General features: G+C 39.8%; 1 protein-coding gene across 1 annotated transcript in view; it reads left to right on the top strand.

Moving 5' to 3' along the window:
* The first annotated feature begins 602 nt into the window (after positions 1-602).
* Positions 603-26322, top strand: part of KCNK10 (potassium channel, subfamily K, member 10) — a 68396-nt gene continuing 42676 nt past the window's right edge. The window contains exon 1 of the mRNA XM_010003702.1: positions 603-654. Within this exon, the coding sequence (XP_010002004.1) occupies positions 603-654 (52 nt within the window). The remainder of the gene's footprint in view (positions 655-26322) is intronic.

The following is a 26322-nucleotide window of genomic DNA, read 5'->3' as shown; positions in this document are numbered from 1 at the left end:
CTAGTGCCCGTGGCTGAGCTGAGGTGAGCTCATTTTTGGGGGGTGGCTGAGGCTGGAGGGTGTGTGCGCGGGCGGGAGGTGTCCCTGGGGCTGTAGGGGGGCTGGCTGACTCCCCGATCCTGGCAAGACTGCGAGCTCGCCAGCCCGGGTGCCCCCTCAGGTGGGCGCAGCGGAGGGGCTGGGCTGCAGCGGGGACCCCGCCACCCTGACATCTGCAGGTGGACTGAGCCAGCCAGCTGCGGGAGCCTCCCCGGGAGCCACAAGCATCCTGGACCCGCTGCCCATCTCAGGCTGCTCCGTTCCTGCTCCCTGCTAGACCCTTTCCAGTCCTGACTCCATCCCTTCTCCCTCTCTCTCTGCTGGGATGCATGCACCCCTCCTCACTAGCTGGTACAAACCCCCTCTGTTCCACTCCCCTTCCTGCCCCTCCCCACCTTCTTTGATTTATTTGTGTATTTCTTTCCTTGGCAACCACCAGTTCCCCTCAGTCAAACAGCGCAGACTCCCCTATAATTTGAAATTAATTTGTTTGACTGCAGCATTGAGACAGGAAGGTTGGGAATTTATTTAATTCTTTTTCCTCCCTGTGCAAAAAGGAAGCGATGAAATTTCCAATCGAGACTCCAAGAAAACAGGTGAACTGGGATCCTCAAGGTTGGTGATTCTCTATTACTATCATTACTATAATAATAACAATTATTGTTTTTCCATGTGTCTAGTGACTTGTAGGAGACTATTTGACTCCAAATGGGAGGAGACACTGGATGCTTGTCTGCTTCCCATGTGCGCTGCTCAGTCTTCCTTGTTCAATCTTAGCAGTGCATTAGAAAATATTCCTCGGATGTGGGCTTGGGTGGGTGTGTGGGTAAAAGCTCTTCTAGGTGTAAGTTTTATAGTTCTGTATATGATATCTGTCTTCCCTCCCCTCCCTTTTTCTTGAGCATTTCCATGGCAAACTTGCCTGGGATGGCAGTTGTCTCTGGCTCATAGCATTGTTTGTTTTATCTGTGGCTCCTTTGTTGTTTCTAGTGATCATTGTCTCCACTTAATGGGTGGTACAGGAGTGGACACAGATGTGACTGCTTGCTCAGGGCTCCTTGATGGCAAATGCTTGTTGGCAAGCAACTGGAGCAAAATTGATGTAATATAACCCGTAGTGTGGATGGTATAAAAAGAAACATTAAATAATGGACCCCAAAGGGACCTTTAGACTCTTGACTCTGTCCTGTTAACAATTGGTCTGCCCAAGTGGATAGTTTTATTAACTCTAAGTTAGGTTTGGAGTCTGTCTTGGTGGAGTGTGTTTGTGTGATGGTGGAAGGAGATTTACGCCAGTGCAGTGGTTTTCAAGGAAATGATCCAAGTGATGTTTTAAAATAAATGGTAATGAAATGCTCGCCTTTCCTGGCATGGGGAGGAGGTTCATATGCAACCTACAGAAGAAATGACTGAAAAAACCCCTACTGATAATTTGTATACTGGTGTGTCATATTTCTGTGCATTGGTACAGGAGCAGAGCAACTTGAAGCTATATACTTAGGTTTGCAGCAGAACTGCTGGCAGGCAGTCGCTGTACAGGAAGGATGAAGTGATAACATGGGCTTTGGTTATTCATCTTTATTCTGCAGGTCTGTCATTCTCCATGCCCTCATGTCTGCAAAATTAAATGTTATAAAGAGTTTCTCTTGATGTAGAAGGAATACAACAGAACAGACATCTTTCTGCTGTGCAGTTCTGATGTGATGTTTGAATAGCATACACAGTTAAGCTTTAGTTTAAGCCTTACTAAATCTTTAATTACATGAAGGCTGAAATTGACACATCAGTCTCCTCCACCCCTCAGCTTCACAACAAACACATGAATAATAGTGCTGACAGAGATCTGATTATTTTAATAACAGTATATTCCTTATACTAGGGTGAAAGTTCTGTATGGTGAAAACTTGCTCTTCCCAAGCGCTTTTCTGAATCCGTGTTTGCTGTTGCTTCATTTTAATTAATTTTATGCATTGCAAAATGCCTTTTAATGCAAAAAGTCCTCTCTTCGCTTCCCCTGACAGGGCACACAGGAGGCTGTACTGATGACATTTGCTGTGCAGCTCCTTTGCTTGGCAATTGTCTGTAAACTGTATGGATCCAACAGGTGGTTGGTTACAATTTACTAATGTGTTCACAATCATAGAGTACCATAGCAGGTGAAAGACCTCAAACCCAGCAGGTTTCCTCTCTGACAGGCTGAATCCCTGCTAAGGACTGCAGACTCCTACCAGTTATTTTCCCTTAGTGTATTGACTTCATTAGCTAGGCAGCAGGGATGCTAATGTATAGCCAGGAAGGAAGGAAAAAATCTTAATTTCTAATTCTCCAAGGGACTCAGGAAATAGGTAATATTTGTTGGGATGGAAAAAGGCAGATTGGTAAGGAAAAATTTTCTGAGACAGTCCTTTAACCAATAGAGAAAAAATGCAATGACATTGTTCTCGCATAGTCCCACTGAAGAATTAGTGATGTGGGCAGAAGACAAGGTAGATCAGATTTTCATTATTTTAGAAACAAAAATATATCTATGTAGGTATAAATGCTAGCAAAGATCTACACAAAATCACTTGGAGCCCTAAAATGAATTTGATTTAGTCAAATATGTATTCTGTTCTCTGTATGTACATGTGAAAAAATGATGTTATATTTTGCATCTTATGTGATATTCTCGGAGTTAAGAACAGGAATAGCTTTTCTCAGATACAAAGATCAACATGTAGAAATCTGGGGATGCAAGGATACAAAGAGTCTTAAGTATTAAAAGCAGAGATCCTGTCCAGTAGTGGTCACACTCAAATACAAGGCTCGTGTCAGCGCATATTGTCTGTTCTGGTTGTCAAACAGGATGTGCAGTTTCCACAGTTTGGTCTAGTAGGAATTGTACTAACTTGTTTTAGCAGTACTTTAAATATATCAACTGATGTTCCTGGCAAGCAAGGGAGGAGTCCAGTGATGTAAGTGAGAGGTATGGTATCTCAAAGACTGTTTAGATCTGATTATTCCAGGCAATATATTCTAGAAATTATATGCATTTCTAAAGGCCAGGGCCCTGTTGTGGAGATGTGGCTGGCTTGGGACTGATGATATTGCTGGTTTGAACCCAGGTCAGACTGATAATCATTAAAATTAATTAATGCTCAAATTCCATAATGTTGACTGAACTATACATATTTATATAGATAAATAGATTAGAGTCTGCTGGTAGCTTTCATCTGGCATAGAACTGGTATTCTCGGTTCACATCAGCAAAGATCAATATACCATAGAAAGACTTTGTGGAGAAAACAGTTTTAAAAGAATAGAATTGACATGAGGAATGGTGTCTGACAGACAACTAATGGGAGGCTTATTTCTCAGCCACTGAACGGGAATGAAAAGGGCATGGGGACTGAACTGTGCTTTTAGCCTGTTATGTAGTATCTTTATTTGTCTTGAGTATAGGGTATATCTGTGTAAGTATATCTGTTCCCTGTAAATGCTGGTTGTGTTTTCTAGATAAACCAAGTGTTTCATAAACCTGGAAGTATGTAGGGTCTAGATTCCTTCAGTGAAGTCCCTTACTATCCCAGGCAATCTAACTATAGAATCCCATTGATAAACAGATAAAACTCCATCCAAAAAGTCATTGGGACTTGTCCCTAGCAATCCAATGTGCTATACGTCCTAGAATATCATATATATTGATTTAAAAATATACTATTCCTATACAGTGAGTAAATGGGGTAAGAAATGACTGAAAAACAGAAGCAGACACCTCAAGAATGTTTTAGGGAGAGCTGGACACATTGAGAAGGGGTACATGGTCTTACAGTACCTGGTCTTACTTTTGAAAAAACAAGCTTGATAGTTGAGTTACTGGTGAAATCAGCTTTTGATATACACAATTGTAAAATGTTTGATCTGGGAATCACTGATTTTTGCTTCTCCAATTTGGTGCAATACAGGTAAAGCAATAATAAAAGAAATTAGTGAAAGACCTAAGAATTTTTAGTTTCATACTTAATACAACTTCCCATCTATACTTTTCAGAATATAAGATTTGGTTTATAGCAGCTTATGAAGACATTAATTCTTGTAATTGCCATTCTGATCTCTCCTCTGTCTTGCATTCCTCCTGATATTTGTTACAACCACCTGTTGCCTGTGATGAAATAATTTTATAATCTCTTTGCATTTGTATTTTTGTACAGTACCTAAAACTCAGTGGGTCCCTCATCCCAATAGAGAGATCTGGATGTTACAACAATATATTTTTTCCCCTATGATTTATCTGCTTAAAATTGCTGTTTCTTTGTAGGAAAGAAGGGTAGAAGAGACTGTTTCCAACATGATCAGAAATTGCCCCCTAGTATGGCTGTCTTGCAGGGTAATGGTGAGATGTCTTTTCCAAGGGAAGTTTATCTATCTTGGTGATGCTCTTAGGAGGCAGAAAATGGACTTCAATCTTGTTCCATCCTTTGTACCTGCAGTTTTTTGCTGTCACTGCAGTGATATGGATCGCCAAAGCCTTTTGAAATTCCAGGTAGATGTTTATGCCAATGCTGTTAATTTAGAACTCTGAAGTTTTTGATACAAGTTCCTGCATCTTTTCACAAAGACATTGTTTGAGTAGGATGACTTTCTGTAGTTTGGAATCCTAAAATAATATTTTTATTATTATCCTTACATTTAGTGTGGAAGTTAGTGGTCTGTGGGGAATTCAAGCTGTGGTTGAGAGTCTGGCGTTCCTTTTCAGATTTTGCCAGTGACTTACTGTTTAACCTTCAGTAAGCTACTTACCCCTTATTTTCCTCCCTTTTTCCTTGACTGCAAAATGAGAATATTAATAACTTCCCTAATGCACAGGAGTGTTGTGAAACATAATTAACTTGTTTAGAGCAATCTGAGATCTGCTATTGAAAGAGAAGCATATGTATTGCAATAAAATTCAATAAGAGGGAACAAAACAGCCTGTCATCATACACATATCACATCAATTAAAAAATAAAGTTATCTCTGCACTTTACAACTAGAGGAAACTAGTATTACTTGCACTTCTTTACAGATGCTGAAGACTCAACTGAGTTTCCCATTAGAGGTATCTAGAGACCTTTGATATTCTCCAGCTGCCACTCCAGAGGGGCTCTAGTCTTCCATAGGTCCTATGTCACCTGTCATAGGATTTCTCACTTCACCTGAGACACCTGAAGTAGCACTGGGACAACTGAGCTGAGTCTTACATGCTTTCATGCGGGTGTCAGGATTGGATCATCCCTTGCTGACTGACTGTTGGAAAAATGTTCTTCATCAGCTACTCTATAAATAAAACTAACACTGCTTGCAGAGTGTTACAAACTGCTGCAGTTCCTGCTTTTTCTGTCCTTTTATTCAAAAAGGCCAATGCAGAAGGCCAATGCCTTGATTATAAAGCCACAGATTGCTAGAACGAGGCTGCTCATTTCTGTCCTCTTTTCCTTCTTTTCAAGAAAATACATGAAAGAGGTGGAGTGCAACTTTGAGCCAGACACTATCTTTCTATGCTAGTAAGTCAGTTCTTCGCAGCTCTAGTAAGAAGACTGCTGTAGAAAGCTGTAATGTGTAAAAAAGTAGCAGGGTACTAACTATGTGCTAGTTGTGTCACAAAATCTTGTTAACTACTGACCCATCTGATAGGCCAGGACTCTGCTGTGACTAATAAGCAAGGGCTGCAGAACAACTGTAAGGAGTTTATTTTAAAGAGAGATTTGAAGGAGAATAGAAATTAGAAAAACAGGAGGACAGTCCTCTCATTGCATGGTATAGGCACATCAGTGCCAAATACAGTTAAGTGGAAAATTTGACAATTTTGGAAAACAAATAAAAGAGAATGAAGAAATCAGAACTATAGTAAAGGCTATGTGGAGCCTGCAGGGAAGGCAGATGAATGTGGACCCCAATGAGATAAGGTCCTATGAAAGATAGGAAGATATAACTGAATTAGCAGTAGCAGCAGAAGAAAGACAGCAGAGTGGTCTTAGTTTCATCATTTTCATCTTTAGGATGTCCTGAAAATGGAAAAAATAAGGATTCAAAAAAGTAAAATTAGTAATGAGAGTGGCAGAGTGAAAGACTGGCCAGCAGCTTTCTCAGTAGTAGGAAAGACTAAACTCTCGTCAAAGTAAAGAAGATGGAGGGTAGGGTATCACTAAGATGTCAATTGTACTGCAAGAAAAAGGGAATGAAGAGAATCAAAGGCAATATGAAGGTTTTAGTCTAAGACAGGGAGAGCAGTAGAACTGTCAGCAGTGGGAGAGGTTAAGAAAGAATAATTATTTCAGTGAAGAATACCAATGCTATTTCTTGCTATATATGTACAAGGATAATCAATTAATAAGCTTTTGGACTGAAAAGTCTCTTGGGAAACTCTTGAAAACTGATGCTACCCGAAGTGATGGAGTTTACTTTTGGAAGAGAGTTTTATCAGTTTTAATTGGGTAGGTTTTGGTTCAGCTTTTGGTGCTTATGTGGATTTATGTAGCTAGTGTGTGACCTGTATCAGCTTCAGACAGAAGAGTCCATGTATATGGTGATACAGTTTAATTCTTACTCTATTGATTTAATCCAGAGCTATGAATTTTACCACTCACTTCAGTGTGAGCAATGTGAGATTCCTAATTTTAAAAGTATCAGAACTGTGTTCCTCCAGGCTTTACTGAGTTAAAAGGAGTGCTTGGAAACACTAGGACAACAGGAGCTCTAGATGTTGTGTTGTAAACAGGTTGAGTACCTGGAGTTTGTGAAATGAGGAGAGAATAATGAGGAGGTCAAGATAAGAAAGGGGTAACAAACATTCTAGTGTTCAACAGGTAGAATATGACAGAATTTGGGGTGATGGGAAAGTCTAACCTTCATTTTGTAATAATGGCAGTGTAGAAGCAAAAGCTGAAACAGAGAATATAAATGCGGAACAATTGTCTGTTTTTTATAGAATTTTTATGTAAAAGAAATTACATTCAGCAAAAGGCTAAATACTACTTTTAAAAATACCTTTTCTTAAATAGGAATACCTCTGGTTTTTGTTTTCTGTTAAGAAATTAAAAACATCCTGGGACCTGGCCTTTGTCAGACAGAGGCTGCTTATATTCTAGTTCCTGAGTCATTGGTTATACTTCTATTGTTTGTCTATAAAACATGTATATGTAAAACATTTTAACTAGAATGGAAAATGTGCTCTAAGATGAACCCACTGACTTTATTCATAAATAACATGACATGCAATTCTCATTGGTTACCCCAATGATATAAAACAGCAAGTCAGAACAGCACATATATCCTTGTACTTCAAGGTGATAGTACCAATTATTTTTAGTTCATGGACCATTATTGTTCTCCCAATATACTTTCTGGGCTGCTTTTCACACTTGTAATCAAACATTAGTGCCCACTCACATTATTAAAACAAACTGGTATTTCAAAAGGTAACTATGAATCTCTTAACATGTTAACAAACCACAGAATTTAGGGAATATGTCCTTGGTCTGTGAATTCTGAGACCTACAATTCAGATTTAATCTGTATCTTCTTTACTTGTTAATACAATTCTTATGCTATTAGAAGCCTTATTATTGGCAAAGTGTCCCCAGTGCATGTATTATTATGTGCTATTCAGATGTCCTAGAATACAAACATAGGAGATTACTGGTAAGATTTTTAAGTTAGAATGGAAATTTCAATGTGGGTGTATTTTGCTGTTTGAAATGGAAACGAAAGCCAGGTGAATCTGTTACCAAAACCTGTATAGAGAGGAAAAAAGGGTGAAAGAGAATACAGAAGCCTGGCTTAATTTTATTTTTCTGTTTTTAAAATTGAAGGGGAACACTGGGCTGAAAGCTGGAGTGATGACTAGAGGCATGGCATACAGAATATATGAAAGGGATTGAAACTTGTTGCATTAGGATCTGGAGTCCTAAGTAGGGTAAGTGATCAGTTGCAAAGTCTGTGTACAGGTTCAAGTTTTTAAAAAAGTTTGGACATAGTTAGGTCTAGCATTTTGTTTGAGTTTGCTATTTGAAATTTTGGAGGAATTCGGAGAAGAAATAAGGACCTAACAAGAAGAGACAAAGGAAAGCTGCTTCAGATGATGTAGATTATGAAAGAATAGACTCGAAGTGTGATAGTGTCACCGTTTGCCTTGGGTTCGACAACAACGCTCTCAATCCCTTCCCCCTCCCACCCAGGTAGGGAAGGAGAGAGAGAAAAAGAGAGAGACTTGGCTGGATTGAAAACTAAACTACACAGCTTTAATTAAACACTAATGATATAAGAAAATATATACAATTATATAGAAATACGTTCAGGTATGTGTAAAAACCTTTTGCCTCCTCCCACCCCCAGCAACTCCCACAGAATTTCCTGAGCTGGGAACAGTCTCCAAAAGTCCTGGAGCTGCTGGAGAAAGCACAGAGTGATGAGGGTCAGGAGAGCTCGAGCCTGGGGGTCGATGATGATGGATGAACGGAGTCCTCCCTGGATGCTGGCCATGGATGGAAAAAAAGGGAAGAAGAAGGAGGAAGGAAATTGTCTTTTGTAATCTCTGACCTTCCTCTGAGCTTATGTAGATATATGGAATGGAATATCTCTGACCAATTTTGCTGTCCGTCTAACTTAGCCTCCTACAGGGGGTCATAGATCTCCCCGCAGTGTCTGAGCTGCCAGAGTAAAGGTGTGACCTTGAAGACCGAGCAGTTAGAAAAACATTCCCCTGTTACCAGTCTTAGTTGGAACACTCTGGTGCTAGTTAAAAGAAAGCTTACTGAAGGGCAAAAAAAAAAATCAGTAAAAGGAAAATTGGCTTACACTTGGCTCAAACCAGGACAGATGGGGTCAGGTCTGCTTTCAGAGGTTCAGAAAATGCAGAATGAAAAGAGTGTACCTGTGGTAAGGCTGAAAATGCTCTGAAAAAACACAAGGAGTGGACATGAAGACAATGTTAGCTGCCACCAACTAGAATTCACTGTTTTCAAGTGCGTATGTTCTTCCTACCTTTTAGAAGCAAACATAAAATCTAGGGCATATTTAAAAGTGAAGTACCTGTTCTCTGTCAGTTCCTCAGGCATTCATTAGGGTCCTCCTCTGAGAAAAACTAAAGCATAGGATAGTCTTATGGACATATTACAAAATGCCTTCATCTCACGAAGTATCTTTAATATGTGATGGTCTGTTTATTTCATGCTTCATTGTAGAAACATGATTATATTTCTTCCATTTGTTCCTCAATTCTGCCCCCAGAGAGATGCATTCAATAGATCTTTAAACTGCTTCAGTTCTCTGTCTTTCTGATGACCCATAGATTATGCATGACTGTGTGACTGTTGTCTGCTGAAGACAATAGACTGCTTAACTAGTAGGGGATAACAAAAGTTAATACTCTAAAATACATTTTCTTACAAAGCACTACAAGCTATTTTGGTATCACTATCCTACAGGATCTTCACAGTGCTTTAAGCATCAAGTTTTGAGTACCTAGATTTGTTAGAGCCATATGTTCATGTCTCAGCAGGCCTGACTCATCTTTTCTTCCCTAGGAAGAAAAACCAACATGTTACTGACTTTACTGGATGAGGATTTTGGATTTCGACACCTTAAACTTGTGCCACTAAGATTCTTAAGATTCAGTGATATGATGCTAAAAGGTGCTTGAATTATTTCTCCCTTACTTTATACAGTAACGTAATAATAGTACAGGCATGATTTGAAAACAGCAAATACAAACTGACATCTTGTCCAGGCTTTTATCCTTTCAAATTTCAGCTTTTCATTTTAAAGAAACAAAAGGCAGTCACTAGCTACTATGTGTGAAAAGCCACAATGATGGAAGAATTATAAAATAAATGGTGCTGCGGGAACTCCGAGCTGAAGTGAAGGAAGCAGTTCACACACCTCAAAGACATTCCTCTAGGTGAAATCAGATCCATAACTGATTACTTAAATGTTAAGACTGCTGCTACTTTTGGACTGCACAAGAAGGGATCCTACAGAGAAGCCTTTGGTAGCAGCAATCATGACAGCTATAGAAACGATACCAGAGCCATCTCTTGATGATGGCTACAGCCACCATACTAATTTGTTTTCATGAGAAGCAGACTTTTATTACTGGGTTATAATGATAAACTGACACATAACCTTGCAACCTGAATTCCTCATTGCTACCAGACATTATGTGTTTATTCAGTTTTCTAAAAATAGGCATCTGCTGCCATTTAATGAACTGCAAGGCAATTGTGTGCATAGGCCTGGTATATATGATAACAGACCTAAGGGAGGCCGCTGCTCTTTGCGGCAACAGCTTAAGGCCAATTAGGATATCCTAGAACCTCTCAGTTGGTACTATACAGCAACAGAATTATACTGTTTGAGTATGACTTGGAGAATAAACCACATAAATGTAGGGAGGTATCTGAAACGCAGAGGTTTTCTAAGGACTTGCTGTTGTTAGGGGAAATATAGTCAAATGTGGCTTGTGGAACCTGGAGAACTTTCAGTAGATGTTTTAGAGCAGAATCACTCTAGGTTGCACTGACCAATATTTATTATATTTGTATTGACTCTAATGGGATGCATTCCAAGTTACAGCAAAGGAAATAAATGAGGCAAAGGTTGGAGGTAGTAAGGTGGTGGAATAGGTTGCCTAGGGAGGTTGTGGAAGCCCCTTCTCTGGAGGTGTTCCAGGCCAGGTTGGATGAGACTTTGTGCATCCTGGTCTAGTTTGAGGTGTCCCTGCTCATAACAGGGAAGCTGGAACCTGATAATCTTGAAGGTCTCTTCCAACATTAACCGACATCTTGTCCAGGCTTTTATCCTTTCAAATTTCAGCTTTTCATTTTAAAGAAACAAAAGGCAGTCACTAGCTACTATGTGTGAAAAGCCACAATGATGGAAGAATTATAAAATAAATGGTGCTGCGGGAACTCTGAGCTGAAGTGAAGGAAGCAGTTCACACACCTCAAAGACATTCCTCTAGGTGAAATCAGATCCATAACTGATTACTTAAATGTTAAGACTGCTGCTACTTTTGGACTGCACAAGAAGGGATCCTACAGAGAAGCCTTTGGTAGCAGCAATCATGACAGCTATAGAAACGATACCAGAGCCATCTCTTGATGATGGCTACAGCCACCATACTAATTTGTTTTCATGAGAAGCAGACTTTTATTACTGGGTTATAATGATAAACTGACACATAACCTTGCAACCTGAATTCCTCATTGCTACCAGACATTATGTGTTTATTCAGTTTTCTAAAAATAGGCATCTGCTGCCATTTAATGAACTGCAAGGCAATTGTGTGCATAGGCCTGGTATATATGATAACAGACCTAAGGGAGGCCGCTGCTCTTTGCGGCAACAGCTTAAGGCCAATTAGGATATCCTAGAACCTCTCAGTTGGTACTATACAGCAACAGAATTATACTGTTTGAGTATGACTTGGAGAATAAACCACATAAATGTAGGGAGGTATCTGAAACGCAGAGGTTTTCTAAGGACTTGCTGTTGTTAGGGGAAATATAGTCAAATGTGGCTTGTGGAACCTGGAGAACTTTCAGTAGATGTTTTAGAGCAGAATCACTCTAGGTTGCACTGACCAATATTTATTATATTTGTATTGACTCTAATGGGATGCATTCCAAGTTACAGCAAAGGAAATAAATGAGGCAAAGGTTGGAGGTAGTAAGGTGGTGGAATAGGTTGCCTAGGGAGGTTGTGGAAGCCCCTTCTCTGGAGGTGTTCCAGGCCAGGTTGGATGAGACTTTGTGCATCCTGGTCTAGTTTGAGGTGTCCCTGCTCATAACAGGGAAGCTGGAACCTGATAATCTTGAAGGTCTCTTCCAACATTAACCATTCTATGATTCTATGATTCTATATATATATAATAGTATTACCTAGAAAGGTTGGACTAGATGATCCTGGAAGTCCCTTCCAGCCTGGAATTCTATGGTTTTAAGATTCCTGCTTGTATTTTGAACTTCGACTCAGTTGATTTTGTGTAACTTGCCACTAGGAGGATTTAGGGCAGGTATACACCACTTTTTCCTGGTGGATTAATTCTCAATTTGTGCATACTTACAAGAAGTAACGCTGTCATGGTTAGTGAAACTCAGCTGAAAGCTATAAAATACTACTTTAAGCTTGGCATTATTAGCAGTCATTATGGTTTTTTTACCAGATCTGAGTTCAGGAAAATGAATTCATGTCCACTTGCTATATGATGTGCAGGCATAGTTTTACTTAGAAGGAACTTAATTGTGGACAAAACAGATTAAAGGGTCACAGCTGTCTCTTTCTAAAGTCTGATCTATGGAATAATTTAGCTGCAAGCCAGTGATGCAGTATGGGAACACTATGAAGTACTGTGAGATTTTAGAAGCCATGACATATCAGCAGATGCCATACTTGTGTAGTTTTACCATAGTTCAAATTACAACTGTATTTCTACAGTATTACCTGAATAGAAACTGAGCATGAGATAAGAAAATAATGTGTAATTCTGTTATTGTACTGGACTCCTTATCATCTAAAATATCCTAATTTATACACTGTATAGCAAACTCCAAACCAGCTTGGAGCAGCCAGAATCAGCCTGGCATTTACCTGGAGCTCCGTGTCCCAGGCCAGCCTTCCAGTGACATTATTCATCTGTTTTGTTTGTTATATACTGCAGCATATAGTGCTGCAGTTATATGAGCAGCATATAATCGGTCTGAAGTCTCTTTAACCTCTTCACTTCTGCTTACCTGAGCTCTCTTTGACTCACAGTCACTTTCTAGTAATTGTTTTACATGCAGACTGGACAGGTAAATCATTCTGGCTGTGACAGCTTTAATGGTGCAACTTACACACCAAAAATATAAAATAAAAATGTGTATATTAATAATAATTTAGAGTAAGAGAAAATAAGAATGGCTATGCTGGACAAATGCATTTCAAATAGCAACTTTCTCTTCCTTGTCAAAGATCTTTTCTGCAGAGAGTAGTTTTGTAATAGCTATCTTATATGTATTCTTTGGCCTATTCTAGAATAGGTTTTCAAAGTATTGAAAAGCCTTAGCTCACTTTATCTAAGACTGTCACTGTGTGTACTTGAGGCTGACAAATAGACTGTATGCTCAGGATATGCAATAGTATAGCTCCAGTGAACTAAAAAATAGCCCAATTGATGTGCTTCTTACAAGATTTCTGACCATACCACACGATGAAAGATTCACTTTTATTGCTGTTGTGCAGAAAATTTGAGAAATTATCACTCAATTGAAACGGTGGATCATTAATGAGATTTGCTTGCATTTGAAGTATTTTTCTGTAGATACCAAACATTAGCCAGATTGTGGAAGATGCCACTAGACCGATGCAGAAATTCTTGTTTTTACAGAGGAGCATGGCTATGAGCTCTTTAAATACATTCAGTAATGTGGGGATACATCTGTAAGGATGCCCCAAGAAATCCTTAAAGGAGAGCAATTAGTCCTGGGACTATCTTTATTCTGGGGTTAGAGGTTATATTGCATGTGTTTTTCTGGACTTACTTAAATGAGAAAGATCTGTAAATTGGCTATTAACCTAAGAGAGTCCTCAGGAGATATACTGCCCTGTCTGAGTGATATATTGGCATCTCCCAGTTCTAGTCTATAGGTGATCAGGAGATTCCTTCACTCCACTGTTAGGCTGTATCCATGGCAGACAGACAGCATCAATCACATTTCCAATATAGATTAGATAGCTTCCTCCTAGGAAAGCCAGCATGAATCTTTGCTTTGTTGTTTGTCTTCTTGACTTGCTTGTCTTATCACTAGGTTTCTGTCACTAAGAATGTTCTTCTCTTTGTACACAGGCTTTCTTATGCTAAGTTGCAAGACTTGGGTATCCTTCACTGTTTGGTCTGGCCATAAGACCATTCTTTTGTGAGTCTTTGAGTTAGGGTATTTGGAACATCCCAGTCTAGCTGGGATTGACAGTGGTTTATCAATTTCATCCTCCAGTTGCCTCCGGATCTTTGGATGGATCTTGTCAGGTCCCATGGACTTTTGCACTTTCAGGTTCCTTAGATGGTCTTGAATCTACTCCTGCCGGGTATGATTCTTCATTCTCTCAGTTCCTGCCTTTGCCTTCTCTGACTTGGATGGTGTGGCTTGAGCACTTGCCAGGGTACTTTCCTAATCTGATTCCTGACTGCGCAGTTTCTCTGTATTCCTCTTAGGCTGTGTGTCCTTACTTCCACCCTCTGTAGGCTTCATTTTTTTTGGTCTGAATTTCTCCAGGAACTACTTGTTCATCCATATAGGCCTCCTGGCCTTTTTGCCTGACTTCTTCTTGGTTGGGACACATTGCTCCTGAGCTTGGAAGAATTGGTCCCTGAGTATTAACCAGGTTTCTTGGGCTCCTTTTGCCCCCTTGCATCCATGCTCTTTCCTTTAAGCTACTGCCTTCAGCCTGGCACGGAGGATACAGGGTCCCCTTGATCTTGTTGGTTTATTTTTTTCTGGTGGTTGTTCCTGTTTCTGAGTCTGGGAGGACAGGGTGTGGCTCCACCAGTCTGTTTCTCAACCTTCCTGATACTCTTCAACTTTTCTGCTTCCTCTCATAGCTCTGCCACCAGGCTGAGCAGACTGTCCAGATGGTCCCATCTTACACAGCTGTCCCCAGTACTGCCATCTCTTACTATGGAAAGCCTGGGGCACTCCCTGCAGCCTTAGACCTGGATGATGCATGATTTTGTGGGAGCTCTTATCTGGGTTGGCAAATCAATTCTGGTGAGAGCAGAGGACAGAGCTTTCTGCTGGGTGGATAAGCTAAGCTCCTCCTGAGAGAGTAATGATGATCAATGGAACTCACCTCTTGAGCTGGCAGTTTCATTGCCCCTTCTGGAGCACCCTTCCATGAGGCCTTCTGCACAAACTGCTGCCCTGGCCCTGGTCCTGTGTGCTCCTCAGGTGGCTTTTTATAGGTGTGGGGGTGGCCATGGCTGCTATGGCAAAGCTCAGGTCTTGTCAGCAGCTCCCGGGAGAGCTGCTGGCTCCTAGCAGGCCTCTCTGCTGCTCTGGCGTTTCTCTGCTACAGGAGAACCACCTTTGTGCTGAGATCTGCTGCTCTGCTGTGGGTCAGGCAGGCAGTGGAGCAGCTCCTCTTGGCGACTGACTGCTGAGTTCTGTTTACACGTATTACCAACTAATTACCTAATTGCCTAATTTAAACATATATCACCTAATAAGGAAAACCAACAGTATGTTCATCCCTTCTGATAGGAACTCTTTTTCACAAAGTTGTCTGTATAGCTCAAGATCTTGAGCCAAAAGCACTTGCTTCATATTTGTCTCCTGTCAGAGCAGAGACCTGCATGAACTGTAACTCCCAATTTTGGCAAGAGCAAGAAACACAGATGTAATGCTAGGGAAACATGTTTTAGCATTCATCCATTGGTTTTAGTCTTACTTCAGAAAGGGAAAGGTGAGAATTTTTCCTGGATTTCTCTGTATTCCATTTATCTATAAATAGCTTCATAAACCTGATGGTGGCACTGCTGGCAGTGAGTGCTGGAACAAACACAGTCACCAGTCCTGAAGCGGAAGGGCTCCTTATTTGGGATTTGCCCCTGTCAATCACTTCCAGTCTCCCCATTCTTCTTTCTGCTCTTCACTGTAATGTTCTTCTACTCTGTTTTCTGTTTTCCAGTACTTGTAGTCCATTGATGACTCCTGTTTTGTGTGAGCATGTGCTTGGCTCATTGCTTGGGGCTCAAGTGTCGGAGGCAATGGGCAGGGTGGTTGAATGCTGAGAAGAGGAACTGAGCAGAGAGCTGTGGGTATGCTGCCTCCCACACTGCCAGCACAGTTGGAGAGAAGTGAGGGACAAGAGCAGATGGATGGATTTGGAGGAGGGCAGGGTGGAAGAGAGGTCAGGAGAGAGAGAAAGCAAAGCAAGGGAAACAAAATTCGAACTGCCCTCCAGCAGTGTAGAATCTCACTCCAGCACAAGACAAATCTCCCTCAAGTATTCGTCTGGACTTGGCAGCTCTGTAAGTAGTGCTACGAATGGTGTCAGTAGCAGTGCATCTTCATGTTAATGCCAATAAGCCTTAGCTAGGAACTCCCCGAGGACTGCTGTCCTGCAGCTAAACCAGAAAGAAAAAAACAGAGATGTTTTCAGCTGTTCCTGGGGTTCATGTCCTGCCTTAGCACATCCATTCTTTTGACCAGTAAGCTGTCAAGTATGCCTTAGAAAAGTGCAGTGCCTGGGAGAGGGAGGAGGGAGGGGCAAGTATCCCAGCATCCCATGACCATGACTTTTGCAGAGCTTTTTTAATGTCAGTAGATAAGTTCTGGATGATACCAGCCTGCCTTGGGCTTCCTCTCATGGCCCTGCCATTTGCACAGCCTCAGCAGGCAGGAGCTCTAAAGCTGGATTTGCAAGAGAGTAACCCTTGGGCAGCCCATTTTCCGTTTGTGGGCAGGCTCTGACTGTGGTTCTGACAGCAAAGAGGCTAGATCAGAATCTGGAAGTTCTTGTAAATAATCAGCAAGAGCAGCTTACATATAGGTATCATATTTTTACTTTATAACCAATAAAAGAAAGGAGCCTGATTTATGGCTACCTGTAAATCTTGTGACAGACAGACCAGCATTTGGTCGTGTATAGTGGTAAAGAGCACGTACCCTAAAAGAACTTGAAGATTTGCTAATACATTGATGATGAATCCTTGTGCTTGCTTGATGCATGTATGACGAAGACCTTCTTTTAATCAGCTTTCACTATTGAATTAAATTAATTTGCTAACATCTCTCTGGCAGTGTTTACATTAGACAAACTGTGAACACAGACATTGTTTTTTTTCCTGAGGGTCACAGGGGTTTATCTATTATTTGTTAAATGCTTTGAGATATATAGATAATAATGGAAGATTATTACAGACTTGGCACAACTGATGCAAAGAGGAATGTTGAGATGTGTTTCACTATCTTAAACAGAAGGGGAGGGAAAGGATTTCAAGAGCATTTTCTTGCTTGCTGTGAGTCAGGACTAGAATATCAAGATTAATGTTTTTGATTTTTATTTTATTTTTAATATTCTTAACATTTCATCAGTTTGTTTACAGATCCTTAATGATGAATACAAGCCTACAACATGAAGGCCATTTTTCTTTGTTAGCCTTCACAGATAGTTCTTCTTCTTAGGTCCATAGTGGTATGCAGGGCACAGATTGAAAACACTGACCTAAATGATTTCTGGCAGATGATTTTATGCTCTGTTCTTAGACACTTCCAGTGTAAGAGATTTCAATATCCTGATGGCTGTTCCCATGCTTATCTGCCCTTGTAGCTAGACTTTTTCCTAATATATAATCCCCTACTTCCTTGCTAAAGATTAATCAGTTATTTCTTGCCCTGCTCTTAAGGGATCTAGGGAAGAATTTACCACTGTTTCAGTTAGTCAGTGTCATGTTTTCCTTTGTGAGATTACAGTTTACATTTTCACACTTAGTCCAAACTGCATTTTCATTTATATTAAGGTAATACTTTGGAAAGTTGCAATGACAATCAAAATGTTGAAAATATAGCTGCGTTCACAATAATTTTGTGTCATGGACAAATGGCATTTGAATATGTGGTGGAGTTTGATTTACTGTGGCTCAAACCAAGATCAGGGATCAATTACAACTGATAAAAAAGACTGATAAAATCTTTAAACACAGATCCAGTCTTTGCCCGCTATAGTTTGCTAACTCATTCTCTCCTCCTATATTCCTGTATTCTTAACATTCAGTTACAATGAAGCATGTCAGTATTTAGTCACCATTCATTATTTTGGTAGGAAGTGAAGTGGAGAAAGATGTTGAATAGGGCAGCCTTTTCTGTGCCATTCAGAGTTTGCTTCCCTTTTCTATTAGCCCGAGGAAAGAAAAACCTATCTCCCACCTCACTGGTTGCTAACTATATGCACTCAAATGCAAGGTTGTGTGGGAGACAAAAATGGACATAAAGACACTAGACACAAATGAATAAAGTGCAGATGTCCAAACTAGGAATGGCTAGTTTTGGATAGGTCTTAAAACACAGAAGTCTGGGAGTGGGAGAGTGGATTTCTGTTCCAGCCTTGTCATTGGTTGTGTGATCTTGGTTAAGCAATTCCTTTTTGCCTACGCTATGCCTACATAGTTGTATTCAGTGAGAGTTTAATCCTGCTGTCTGAGCTAGGCCAGACCAAGGAAACTGTGAGGCTGAACCCATCTGGTACAGCAGTGTTTTGAACCAAATAAGTCCTGCTAAGTGGCTAGGCCTATAAACAGAAGCTCAGCACTATGCTAACAAAGCTACCCAGCTTTCTTTGGCTTGAACCTGTGCAAATCTTAATGAAAGCTGGATCAGCAGCCTCACAAAAATTATTTGAAAACAAAGAAAAGTGACATGAAACAGCTCAGGGAAACTGTAATTACATAGACTTTTCAATCTTTTATACACTTATTAAACTAGTCACAACTAGCTTAATAAGTAATCCAATCAGTGAAGTTTACTCAACACCCAATTTCTAGACATCTAACATCTGCAAGCAGATTATGATTTTTGTTATATTTTTTAAAATTGTCAGTCAGACAATTATCACATTGTATTGCTCCTTTTTCTTCATTGGTTAAGAGTGTATGTGCTTCCTATCAGCATGAAATATTTAATGAATGTGATGCTCAGCGTTATATGAAAACATGCTGTCTAACATCCTTTTTCTTAAATGTGTAGGAAAAATGAATGAAACAAAATGCTTCTGTGCGGGAAGGAAAAATGAAAATGAAATGGGTTAAAAAATGAAAATTAAATTCACCACTCAACAAAATTAATGTTTTTGTTCTGTATTAACTCAGTTCCAGTAGAGAGTGACAAAAAGGCATTATTGTTGGAAGGCTCCTTGCTCTCTCTATAGCTAACTCATGTTCATCACTGTAGTGTGTCTTGATCTATACACTGATATTCTTAAGGCATAACTGTAATGGACTGATTACTTTTTTTACCAGAATCCATATGCACTCTTTGACTGGTGAAACTCAGAGGAAAAACAATGCTGGACAATACGATCTGATTTGTGTCCTCACCTTTATTTCCCCTGTGCAAACAGTCTGTGGTAGGTTGACCTTGGCTGACTGCCAGATGCCTACCCAGCTGCTTTCCCACTCTGAACGGGAAAATGAATGAAACAAAATGCTTCTGTGCGGGAAGGAAAAATGAAAATGAAATTGGTTAAAAAATGAAAAAAATTAAATTCACTCAACAAAATTAATGTTTTTGTTCTGTATTAACTCAGTTCCAGTAGAGAGTGACAAAAAGGCATTATTGTTGGAAGGCTCCTTGCTCTCTCTATAGCTAACTCATGTTCATCACTGTAGTGTGTCTTGATCTATACACTGATATTCTTAAGGCATAACTGTAATGGACTGATTACTTTTTTTACCAGAATCCATATGCACTCTTTGACTGGTGAAACTCAGAGGAAAAACAATGCTGGACAATACGATCTGATTTGTGTCCTCACCTTTATTTCCCCTGTGCAAACAGTCTGTGGTAGGTTGACCTTGGCTGACTGCCAGATGCCTACCCAGCTGCTTTCCCACTCTGAACAGGAGAGGGGGAGAAAGTAAAATCAAAAGTTTGTGGATCGTTATAAGGACAGGGAGATCACTTAGTAATTACTAACACGGACAAACAGGCTCAACTTGGGGAAAATTAATTTAATTTTAATTGTTGCCAATTAAAATAGATTTGGATGGTGATAAACAAAGACAGAGGTTAAATACCTTACCCATCCTATATTTTGTTTCTAGGCCAAACTTCACTCATTCATTCCTCACTCTTTTTCCTGCTCCCCACCCTACATGGTCCAGGGGGCATGGGAGGTTTTGGTGAATTCATAATAGTTCCTCTAGGCTGCTCTTTCCTCCTTACACTTTTCCCTTGCTCCAGCATGCATTCTTCCTATGGGCTGCAGTCCTTTATGATAAACCTACACCAGTATGATCTCTCCATGGACAGCAGTCTTTCAGGAAATACCTGCCTGCTCTTGCCTGGGGTCCTCCACAAGCTGCACTGTGGATATCTGCTCTGGTGTGCTCCTCCATGTGGGCTGCAGGAAAATACCGGCTCTACCGTGGTCTCTTCCAAAACTCACACAGTCTGCATGAGAATGTCTCCTACAGCTCCTGGAACACCTCTTTCTCCTTCACTGACCTTGATGTTTTCAGGATTGTTTCACAATTTTTTTCCTCATTCTTCACTGTCTACACAACATTTTCCCCTTTCTTGAATATGCTTTCTCAGAGGTGTTGCCAGTCTCATTGATGGTCTCAGCTGTGTCCTGCAGGTGGGTCTGTTGAAGTGAGCAGGAATTGGCTGTGTCTGGCATGAGGCAGCCCCTGGCCTTCTCCTACAGAGACCACCACTGTAGCCACCCTGCTACCAATACCTTGCCACCTAAGCCAAATACATTGTCATGGAGACCAGATAGCCAGAGACTTGGTTTCAATTTTACACTTGCTGTACAACTAAATGGAAGCAGTGATACTCTCACGGTATGGAAGAAGAAATTGGAGATGATTCTCACGAGATTTGTCCTTTGGAAGAAACTGCTATCAAACAGTAGTTACAGCATCCTTCAGTAGAAAGTAAGATTAATTCTGATGACTTAACTGCATAGCTAAGGTTCTTGAATGCCAGTAAAGCACCTCTCAAGGAACAGAGAGGAGGTTTAAGCTCTCCTTAGTTCTTCTGATCCCAGCGCACCAGCATCATCACTCTGTGAAGACTCTTGTAGTTGGGAAGCTCTTTCAACAGAAAGAGAGACCTTAACTCAGACTACACAGGTTTATTTATTTCTATCATGTTCAAATTTAGGCTAAGATTTTATTTTTTTTTCCCTAAACGATTGTTTTCCAATGAAGAAGAACAAAAACTACTTTATAAAACACTAGTGTTTTTCTTTCTCATAACAACTGCTGTCCAAACCAATTAAGCAGCTGGGATATTCCAAGAGCTATTAATTAGTATGTTTATGAGACTTTCTGAGAATGATAATTTCAAGCACTAGCTGGGAATGTATGACAAATAATACAAACATTGCAGAGGCCTTTTTATATATTTTTCCTAAAGGTGCTGCCAGGGGTGGCAAAGCAATGGTTAGACATAATTCCCTCTGGATCATATTTTAATTTCTCTCCCCACCAACAGAAATAACTCAATATATGAACTTTCTGTTTCACTAGCATTATCCTATAATAGGAATCAAACAGTGACTTTATCACTTAGGCAGTTTTGTAGCCTAACATACTCCTTTCTCCCCTCCGCACTCTGGGAAAGGAGCAACTGGGAGCAATCAGCACTACTTTCTTACTAATAGCACATTCTGTGTTTTTGATTTAATGTATGTTGCCCTTTCTGCCTTTTCATGTCTCCCTTTCCATACTTCACTGAATGTCTTGCCACTGGTGACTGCATTTGCAGCAGACTGCTGAGATCTTGCTGAAGTCAGCAGTGCTAATACTGCATTAGAAAATCCACTTCAGGGAAAACACTATTAGGTTTAACTAGTGGGGTGCTGCTGCAGTGAACAGCTATATGCTCAGAGGCACTCTGTGAATTTTGCAAACAATATGTTAAGCTTTGCTTTCATGAACAGTAAATGTGATAGTAATGCTTCTCACTTCAATGGCAGTTTGCAGCAAAATGCTGTACAAACAGTAGGTTGAAATTCCTCTTGTGTGACAGGCTACTAGTGATTTTGCTGCTCAAATTATGTGGTTGAACACCTTGGGGGTAAGCAGAGGAACCAGGGCCAAAAAATATGTCAGAGCTGAGAGCAGTTTTCCTGATCCATGGCTGTATGGATCCTGTGGTCCCCAGACAGCAGGACTTATTATTATGCCTCAATCCAGAACAACAGCCATAGGGATACTAGTGTTCTGCCCCATATGTAATTGTAGCCTGCAGGCAGGATTTTGTCTTCCATTTCTTGATCACAGCTGAAATGTCACCTGTTAATTAGCCCACATCATGCAAAGATGCTGCACAAATATAAAGGCAGACACAAGTATTGTCTTCTGGGATTTTTTGCTGTAGAAGCCAGACTTTCTAAAGCAGCATCAGATTTTTGAGTGCCCAGAGTGTAAAAATAAAAAATACCTTGTGTTGGTTAAATGAATACTTTCTGCTCTACAAAACCTGTTTTAAAAAAACACAACAGACAGATATGAAGAATGGGGGTGAGGGGAGTGGCTGAAATAGCAGGCAAAGCAGGTGGTGGAAATTATTAGCCATGTCCTCATACTGCAGAATTTTAATGGCTTAATGATTTTTTGGTTACACATAGACAGAAACTTCCACATTTCATTACTTCCTTAATGCATGTAACAACCAGCTTCTTCCTGTTGGACGTACAAATTCCCGTCCATCCATAATTGTGCATGCATTTTCTATTTGTGACATATTCATGAAAAGCTAATAGACCTGATACACACCAATTGCCTCTGCTTTTCCTCTAACATACCTTGTATCCTTGCTCTGACTTCCAAGCACAGCCCTACCATCTTAATCCAAGCAGCCAGTAGCTGAAATCACTTTGCGGAGTCTGTGGAAAGGCTGTGAAATGGGAAGCAAATGCTTCATACCTATAACCTATTTGGAGATGAGCTAGAGCCTTGCAGAGCAAGATCATATATTATCCACTGGTGGGCTGCTCATTTTTCTGCTTTTCCACACTGTTAGATCAGTAAGCCTTTTGATGTTAACTTCAGTGTGAGGCCATTTCAGAAGAGGGATGGGAGCGAAACCAAGCAACTAAAATACTCTGTCTAGTGAAAATGAAATAAATGAGGCTCCCGCTAGGATCCTTAAACAACTGTGGCCATCCTCCAGTCCCTTATGATCCATTTTAGATAAAATAGACCCATCCACTTTTAGTGGCCAGTTCAGGACAGCTGTAGTGGACTTGTCTAGGACCTCACTGACATTTCTGAGCCTTGGTGCTCCAGGTCTCTGTTCTGCAACTTCATACACTTGACAAAATATTGTATTTTAAAATTATTTCAGGAAGGAATGATGGCTTGTTAAGTAGTACTACAGGAAGATTTTACAAGTGCTGCTAACCAAATGCAGGATCTTGTGAAAGCTGTAGGAAGGATGATTTGCTCATGAATTTTCTCAGTGGAACTGGACTGCATGCTAAGTTTTCTTTATAATTAAATCTAAACTTCTAGTTTTAAGTCAAAGATAAGAAAGACTCAATCAGAAATTTTTAGTGCTTGACTGTGTAAATATTTGAAGAAAGCATAATTTCATTTATTTAAAAAGACCACCCACCATATTATGAGGATTTTGGGGAAACATACTGGTACTTACTTTCAAAGAACCTTTTTATTTGAGCTGAAAGTATGTTGCTGTCTTCCTTTCATAGACCCACAAAAATGGGAGATGAAATGTCCAGTTGAATTTTTTATCAACTCGTGTTTTAAATTTAAAGCCAGCTGCTGGGTTCATGAATGCATAAGTATATATGTTTTCAATCTAATTCTGTCCTGAATTCTTTGAAAGCCACAGTTGTATCAAATGTGTCAAGAATACTCTATTATACATTCATTAAAATGTACATATCTTCCTGTGTGCTCATGTAACATGGGAACACTGAAGAACATAAAAAAAATGAATAAAATGCTTCATTAAACCTGACTTACATTTTTTTCACAGATAAAAATAGGGACAGCAATACCAGGGAGAAGGGTATCCTGATTTAAAAAAAAAAAAAAAAAAAAAAAGTATTTGATTTAAACCAGTTAAGAAACTTTCCTCTGAAATCAAAATTCTTCAGTACCTTCTATGTTCTTGGCATATTGGGTAAGATGGTTCCAGGATATAGGTCAGCATGGCAAAGCCATGCTTTATGTTTTTATAGTCAAAACCCAGTTGAACCTCCTCTCAGCATTTTGGCTCTTATTTGAACCTGTCCTGAGTTGGCTGTACTTTGAACCTCTCTGTCTGGAGGCTTCCCCTTTAAATTAGAACTGTTTTCAGATAGTCCTAACAGGTTATCTAGCTCACCCTGCTTCTGTAAACCAAATCCAACTATACCTAAGTATTTCTGGCAGAAATTACTCTAACCTGTTCTTAAAAATATCAGTCTCCTAAAGCAAGGCATAACTTGCAATAATAAAGGACAAGGTTTAACCTGAAGTGATGTCTTATGGTGCATTGTTTCAGTAGCTCCAATATTTTACATTAGAGCATTTTGCTTTAGAACAGAATATTTCAGTTGGATGGAACCTGCAACGGTCATCTAGTCCAACTGCCAACTGCTGAAGTTGGGCTAAGCTTTGCTCCTGTCTTCTTGACAGTCAGTGAGACTTTTCCTTCTTTGATTCTCATCAATATTAGCAGAAATCTCAGGTATTTAAGGTCCTCAGAAATCAATGGGAGGCTTGTCTGTACTGTTGGTCAGTACATCAAGTGCAGATAGTGCAGAGAGATGAACAACTGTACAGCTCCTTGTCCAAGCAAAGAGGAACTCACCCTTGTTTCCCCACTGTCATGGCATGCTCATAATGGGGTAAGGCCTGTGTCAAAACACTGATGTGTTCCTTTGTGAATACGTATCCTTTTGAGGTTACCTGTCTTGTAATTTAGTATATACATGTGAATGGAGATTCACTGTTGCTTTCAGTGAAGCAGATAGATCTTCTTCTATATGATTTAGCAAGCAGATTCTGTTCTGGGAAAAGCCTGCTCTAACAACAGCTTGTTTTGAAAACACATGGGTAAATAGAGCAGGGATTGTTCTGCATTTATTGCAATCATCTTCTCTTTTTCTCTATGTTTGTTCTGAACTATAGTCTAAACTATCTCTAAAAATAAAATAATTTGTGTAGTCCTTCAGGTTCTTAAACTGTTTGTATACTTCTGCATATATGTTGAATTGCCACAGTAGCAGATTTTTGGTAAAACTTCTGGAAGTTTATAAAGCTTTTATGTTCATATATTTGTTCAAAAATTGCACAGACATGGATTCTTACAGGACACTTGTGTTAGAAAAGTAAGTGCTATTTTATTTTTTCCTAGTTGGTGAAATCATGGTTTCGCTTTTCTGAGAGCACAGGTTCATGGAGGCAAAGTTCCAATTAGAAATGGGGACCTCTGACTTCTTCCCACATCCTCAACTCACTAACCCCACTCTCTTGCATCAATGAGTGAGTTATCTGCTAGATAGAGTGTCTACATTGGTTTTACAATACCTAACTGCTGCTTAAAATCTACCCTGGAACATCTCTGGGGTATTGATTGCAGTTGTGCCTTCTGCATCAGCTTTGTAGGAAGACCATCAGTTGCTCAACTAGCTGGTTTAGTAGAGTCTTCATGTGTATTAATTTCTATCATATAAAATACTTTAGGATGAACTTTTCTACATACACTTAGGGGAGCTATTCCTAATAGCAGAAAATTAAAGACTTCAACACAGCTCTTAGGAAAAATAGTTATATTTTATTATAAAGATAAGAAGGGCAAACACAGCAGTTCATTGAGCTGTTCAAGTGACACAAAATTTATAAAAAAATTCTACGTTTGCTACCCTGAACTTCCCATCCTGTTCTTAAGTCAGTACAACACATTTTCCTTTGAAGACAGAATCAAACAGGCCATTATTTTACTGTAAAGCTGTTATTAACACTTTGCCAGAAATATGATTTGAATAAGAAACAATATTTATAGTAGCAGAGAGAAGAGAAAGCTTCACAAAAGCTGTTTTAACTCTACCAGCTCTTGACTTCCTTCCTCTTGACTTGTTGGATAACAAAGTCAGGCATCCTTCTCCACTACTAGGCTCACCCAGCCCAGCTGGATTTTGCCAGTCATGATAAGGTGAATAACTGTTTCAAGAAAATCTTGGCATGTCATTTCTCTCATATGAATTCTGATCTCTTCTTAACATGTGAGCCTTGGATCCTGAGACTATTTTGCTGAGTAATCTCAAGTGTGCAAAATCAGCCCTCAGTCTTGCAGATACTGGGATGATTCACAATATGCACAGTAGTTATGGGCTCTAACTAAAGTAAATTGATTGAATTCCATGGAAGTCATGTTACATCATTTACGTCAGCTGTTCCCCTTCTGGGAATACACAAATTTATTTAGTTCAGTAAGGAGACATGACTTGGTTTTAAGATATTTGCCATTAGAAGAATGGAGGTTGTAACTGCTTCACACAGCTTCTCTATTTTATGTTGGGTTTTTTTCTGAATACTTTTTTTGGTATTTC

Source organism: Chaetura pelagica, unplaced genomic scaffold (genome assembly GCF_000747805.2).
Source record: "Chaetura pelagica isolate M959 unplaced genomic scaffold, ChaPel_1.0 scaffold48, whole genome shotgun sequence".
NCBI classification, from domain to species: domain Eukaryota; kingdom Metazoa; phylum Chordata; class Aves; order Apodiformes; family Apodidae; genus Chaetura; species Chaetura pelagica.
The sequence above is the reverse complement of the archived record's forward strand: the minus strand, read 5'-3'. Positions and strand labels throughout refer to the sequence as shown.